At 35.3% G+C, this 6331-nt stretch overlaps 1 protein-coding gene across 1 annotated transcript; it reads right to left on the bottom strand.

Annotated features, from left to right (window-relative positions):
- Positions 1–282: 282 nt before the first annotated feature.
- Positions 283–5856, bottom strand: LOC109216791 (acyl-acyl carrier protein thioesterase ATL3, chloroplastic-like). Its single transcript, XM_019380987.1, has 5 exons — positions 5482–5856; positions 5267–5367; positions 2177–2286; positions 814–909; positions 283–703 (listed from the first exon to the last, which is right to left on the bottom strand). Exons 1-5 carry the CDS (start codon positions 5688–5690, stop codon positions 584–586), a joined length of 636 nt encoding a protein of 211 aa, XP_019236532.1. The 5' UTR covers positions 5691–5856; the 3' UTR covers positions 283–583.
- Between the last annotated feature and the right edge of the window lie 475 nt (positions 5857–6331).

The following is a 6331-nucleotide window of genomic DNA, read 5'->3' as shown; positions in this document are numbered from 1 at the left end:
ATATCGCGTTCCACAGGGTTTTCCAGAAGTATTGATATTTGTTCCACAGGTTTCTCTGTCGTCTGTTCCAATTTAACTGTTCCAAATTTCATTTTAAAAGTCAAGAATCATATTCTTTGACCAAATAATTATTCTTAGTCTATTTGTTCTTTTTCAACGAAAGCTCATAGTATGTCCTTAATTGTTATTTTCTTAGCTTTGACTTGTTATGGGTCAATTTGATCATCAAAGTCAAAATGGGAAACTAAAAATTAGAACAAAGGGAGTTGAAAAACAAGAATGTTACACCAGAATGTTGGTGATCTTGAGTAAACATTCCATCCTTATATTACAAAAAATATTGACCATTTGAGCAAACATCTCATCCTAAAGCAGTTTAATTCACAACTAAAAAATAATAATTGGTCGGTTGACAACATTACAAGAGTCCTCTATAGACAATGAGAACTTCAGATTAATTAAAATAGAAGAGAAAAGGAATATACACATTGCAAAATATTTAAGGCCAGTATATAAATTAGAGCAAATTTGCACCTTGAAAAATCTGAGTGAAAAAACTCTCTGGATTTTGTAGATAAGCACATTATTTAGATGCCTCCTGGCGAAGGAACTGAACAAATTTTGATCTGAACTCTGAAGGAATTCGGACAGGACGGTAATTTTTATTAAGCCACACTGCTGTTCCTGTTGCCTCCAATATAGGCTGGGAAAATTAACAAGATACATTAAGAATGAGAAGTGTACAATTGCTTTGCTTTTTTTACCTTCAATTATTCATCAGTAGGTAGTTGTATGATAATAGAGCCAACTGACCTCTTGATCCGGAAGCTTGAAGATGAAGTGTTCGAAGAACAAACGAACAGCTGAAGAGTCTGATATTCTCACCTTCACAACGAATCTGTCTCCACTCTGAACCAGCAATGAAACAAATGATAAAAGACGGGATAACATAACACAAATTTTAAGCAGTCTTGTTCACATTTGAAGTCATACAGAGACTAAGCAGTTCTATTTTCCCAGTTGAAGTCACATTTGAAGTAGTACGGTAATATTCTTTATCTAAAGATTCATATTCAGTTTCCAACACTAACAGATACAGGAACCATTAACAGGACAACATCAACAACATACCCAGTGTAATCGGGATCTGAGAAGGTAGTGTGTACACAAATCTTACCCTACCTTGGAGGAGGTAGAGAAGCTGTTTCAATTAACTGGACAAAGTTCCCAATCAGATAGAATGCCAGTCCATGACTAGGTAGATACTTAGATGCAGTACCACTATGCGTCTACCCAAATGTCAAAAGTACTCCGCTTCGGTTATCTCTTCTTCCTCCCATTCTTCCGATAACATTTGGAGTAGAAGTCAAAAACTTTTGAATTCGAAGAGAAGATTATTTTAGCAGGTCAAGATAAGCAAGGGATGAATAGATTGGCAGTAGCATCACCAAGTAAGCAGCTGCAAATGTTTGATGGTGTGCTTCAAAAGAAATACTAGAGGCAGTTGTTGGCTTGCAGAAGTCTTTTCGGCAGACTCGTATTTTAACACAGCCCAGCGGTGCATTTAAATATATTTATAATCCAAGATTGCCACAGGCAAGTTTGAAGCCTAAGGCTCTTGGGAAATTAATGCAACATGAGAAATAATAGTATAGAACACAAGTGAAAATATTTGAATAGACTGTTAACTTAGAGCCAGATGATAATTATGTAAGATAATAGTTTAATGTAAAATTGTAGAATAATCAATTGTAAGTATGTCAAATAAAGATCAACAGAATCTAAAGTAATATTAGTTTATAATGACTTCAATTCAAGGTAAAGTAAAAGTTTTCCATCAAAGAGGAGTCGAGTAATTAGAGACAAACAAAGACATTGTCCCAAGTAATTTGGGATGAAGCCGGTATTACATTATAATCAGCTGCAAAAGCTTCATTTAGCCGAAATCATCATCCATTTGACATTAACCTTACATAACTATGCTAATCAAACTTGTCACACTTGAATTTGAACCTTTCAAGCTTCCCTCATTTGCAGATGTATCCATAGTTCTACTTTTCAGATTTATAAACAGTGTTTATGCCACAAAATTTAAATTTGGGACATGTTACCCAAGGTCTAAAATTTCTGGGTGCATATTTTTTAGTTTTTAATGATGTGTAGATGAGGGTCATACCCTTAGAGGTGCTAGATACTTAAGTGACAGCTCTGTTAGTGCTATTGCATCACCATTGCGTGCCACTGCATCAGCACTTACGCCAAGCCTTTCTAGAAGCTCATGCCGACCTGTTTCATTTATTGAAAATAAGTCATAACCATAAGGAAAGTTATTTAAAAAAATTGTCATTGAGAAGTCTTTGATACGGAGTATTTCATATCCAGCATTATGTGATATCCGAGGTCGGAAGGTAGGTCCCCATATACAGAATAACAACAAATTTAAAACAGAATGACTTTAGTATCCATAGAAAAAGGGAAGAGGAAAAGACTAATTTTGTAATTGATAACAACTGCTACTCCTCCTTCCTTGATTAGTTGTAGTTAATGACTACTTTCCCTATCGTGGATGAGGAGCTGGAAAGAGTGACTAGTTATAAGAGTTGGGAGAGCTACAACAACTGTCAAATGAACCAGATTCTCTAAATGACCCCACGTGACACAGGGAACTTCTCTGTAAAGTCCAGTTATGAGGTCCTAGTGGCTACAGGGACAGCACAATCCTTTTGGCCATGAAGGAAAGCAAGGAAAGCAAGGAAAACCAATGCCCAAGAAACTGCAGCATGGTTCAGCTGGATCTTGCACATGATGCAGTCCTAACTTAACACAAATTGCATAATAGGGGAATGATGTTTCCTGGAAGACATTAACTCAGCTACGAGGAGGCATAAGACGCAAATTATCTGTTTCTACACTGCTCAATGGCCTCACAGCTGTGGCACTCCTAAGCATCTTTAACATGCATTGGAGAATGCCAAGAATAGTGAAGAAGCTACTCTATTATAGGACAGCAAAAGAAGTTGCAACAGACAAGAATATGTGACATAGTACCAGTTTGCATCTGGTAGGGCTATGGATACACAGGAATAGAGAGTTTTCCTGAGCAAATCAGAACTCACTTACAAGCTTAAATTTGTATCTTTTCTCATTTTGTTTTGGTGTAGAAATGATGTAATAAAAATGATAGAATTCCTCAGTTTTCTCAGTAGATAGTACTGAGGAAGCTGAGGTTTTGTACCACACAATGTAGATATGCAGCACTAGCTTAGTGCATTGGTCTGCAATAGCTAGTCTAATGAAATACTTGAGAGGAACCATGAATTACAGTATCCTATACAGTGGATTTCTTTCTACTTTAGAAGGGTAGAGTGATGCAAATTGGATCTCTGATTCAGATGAGACAAAATCCATTAGTGGTATGTATTCACCCTTGGTGGTGGCGCAATATTGTGGAAATCAGCTAAACAGACGATCATTGCTAGATCGACTATGGAATCAGAGTTTGTAGCTATGGAGTTAGCTGGTTCAGAGGCTGAGTGGCTAAGAAACTTCTTAGATAATATTCCTTTAATAAAGGACGTATTGCCTCCTGTGTCTATATGCATTGTGATTGACAAGCGGCGATAGCTATTGCAAAGAATAAATGTTATAATTGAAAAAGTAGATACATGAAATTGAGACATGATGGCATACAACAATTGTTAAAAGATGGAATAATTTCCATCTACTATGTGAAGTCAGATATAAATTTGGCCGATCCTCTGACTAAACATGTGGGAAGAAAATTAATTCTTCAAACCTCAAGGGAGATGGGGTTAAGGCCACTCGTTAACATTTTAAATAATAACTAAAGTTACTTCTAATTCTCAATTTGTAATATGTAATTGGTCCACTTGCCACTTATTTAATACACAATCTTATATATTATAATAAATTTTCGTCCACTAACTTAGTGTTTCACCCAATAATTATAAATAAAATCAATTATCCAATCCCATAATTAATAAGTATATAAAAAAATTTGGGTTATTACATACAACAACAATAACCCAGTATAATCCCACCAGTGGGATCTGGGGAGGGTAGTGTGTACGCAGACCTTACCCCTACCCTGGGGTAGAGAGGCTATTTCCAATAGACCCTCGGCATCCCTCCCTCCAAGAACTCCCCACCTTGCTCTTGGGGTGACTCGAACTCACAACCTCTTGGTTGGAAGTGGAGGGTGCTCACCACTAGCGCAACCCACTCTTGTCATGGGTTATTACATACACTAGCCCCAACATTGGAATTTACCATAAGAAACTCTCTTCAGCTGTTAGTTTAAATCACTTTTCTTATTGAGCTAGTTTAATTCCTTTAAAGTAATGATTTTGACAAAGATAAAGAGTTATGCTAAATCCTTAGAAGTAATGATCTTGACAATATACTTTGATCAAAAATTTGAGTTTGCACTTCCCGTTTTCCCGCGTCATTTTTCCCACGAAAAGGAAAAGGGTTAGTGGAGCAAAGCAAAGAGTAACCAACAACAGTGGAGGAACTAGCAACATGTGATATAAATTTATGGTAAAACCATAAAATTTATATTGGTTAAGTAAGATTCTCAATCAGTACAGACACAGCACGCATAATAGTTCTTATTACATTGGAAAGACTTGAATTTGTGATAAACCTTGGTTAAGCATCACAAGTAAAGATCCATGACTATTACGTCACAACATTTTGAATAGACATATCATAAGATTAATTAAACTGACCTCCTTTTCGAAATGAGATATAATTTACAACTGAGCAAAATTCTGGCAAATAACAGTTGCGGCAATCAAGTGCTTATAGAGACGATTTTTCTTAAGTTCACATACAAAGTGCATATAGTCTGTTATCCTTAAGTACAGTATGTGTAAAGCATAATATTCAAACAGTTATTAACCACAAAATTCCCTTCGATTTTGGGATTCAACAATATTTTACTAATAGGCGGAGCAAAGCAAATCATATTCATTATTCAAATTTTAGATAACATAATCTCAAGTTATTGAGAGAGAAAACAAATTCCATAATCAATGCTAACAGATGAGCTAACTATACGGTCACAAAAAGTAACATAGAACAGATATAAAAGATCATTTTCCATTAATTTCAACTAATATCAAAATTTTCCTTGTCCATTAAAGAAAAAGCACAGGTATAATCTTTGTCTGATGAATGATAGCACAGATTTAATATCCTAGGAGTAATGCACTTAAGTGCAGATCGAAACAGAAAACCTTACAATGTTGGCAATAACTTGCATAAATAGCATTGTTTACAACACCATACTGATCCAATTCATAGTCCCGGACTTTGAGTTCAATTTCATGGAATTCACTCATTCTGCAAAGCAAGAGCAAAATCTAAGCTCATATCAATGGGAAAAATTTGACTATGTCAACGAGCAAATTGAAAACCTCAATTCTGAAGCTACTGTAATTTAAAAAACTAACTCACCCTTGGCCACCTTTGAGATCAAATGCACGAGCTGAAAAGCTCCTCAATTTACTGGTCGATGACAGTAAACGCTTAACCGGAAGTTGCCGGTGGGAGATGACCGGAAAAGTAGATGGTGGCTGATGATGATTCGGCCATATTGGGTTCGCAATTGAGGTGTGTGTTGTCTGTACAACGCGCATCAAAGGGGAAACTAGGGTTTGCGACATTTTTTGTCGCCAAAACTCGGCGATAATTGCGATGATGGCGAAGAATTGCAGAGGTAGAAAAGAATAGACGGAGATTGGAAACGACGGGGGAAATTTATTTTAGGTTGTTGGGCGTTAAGGTTTATGCAACGGCTAAATGGACTTTTCCTGTCTGCCGCTTTTTTAGAGCACGTGTTAGGCTCGTCACCTGGAGTGTTAAAACAAGTAGAGCTCAAAAATTTTCTTTTTTTTTTTAAGAATTTTTTTCTTCTTCGGCGTTTGCTATGACAGAAACATTTACCATCAAAAATATTTTATGTTCTATTAAATATATTGTTTGGTTGGTGAATGGAAAATATTTTTTTTTTAAATATTAAATTAAATTGGGGTTTTGACACAGTTAACCACAAAAACAAAACTATTTTTATCTATCCATTTATTTTTTTACCCATAAACTAATTACATTTCCTATCCATAGTAGTTTTTTGGGAAATTTTTTCTTTATTCTCCAATTCTTTTTTATTTTTATGCTTCTTTTCTTCTTTTTTTCTTTTTTTTTTCTTTTCTCCTTTTTTCTTTTCTCCTTTTCTTTTTTCTCGTTTTCTTCTTATTTTTTTCTTTTTTCCTTTTCTAATTTCATTTAACTTCTTTTTTTTTTTTTT

This window comes from Nicotiana attenuata, unplaced genomic scaffold (assembly GCF_001879085.1).
Source record: "Nicotiana attenuata strain UT unplaced genomic scaffold, NIATTr2, whole genome shotgun sequence".
Classification (NCBI taxonomy): Eukaryota; Viridiplantae; Streptophyta; class Magnoliopsida; order Solanales; family Solanaceae; genus Nicotiana; species Nicotiana attenuata.
This window is presented reverse-complemented; position numbering and strand designations above follow the sequence as displayed.

Bases quoted from the DNA above. Each gene is read 5' to 3' on its own strand.
- LOC109216791 (XM_019380987.1), bottom strand. From the start codon at position 5,690: ATGTCGCAAACCCTAGTTTCCCCTTTGATGCGCGTTGTACAGACAACA. The intron at 5,368-5,481 runs GTGAGTTAGTTT...CTTGCTTTGCAG, and splicing joins GATCTCAAAGGTGGCCAAGG to AATGAGTGAATTCCATGAAA. The intron at 2,287-5,266 runs GTAAGGTTTTCT...TAAATGAAACAG, and splicing joins TGCAAGTTATTGCCAACATT to GTCGGCATGAGCTTCTAGAA.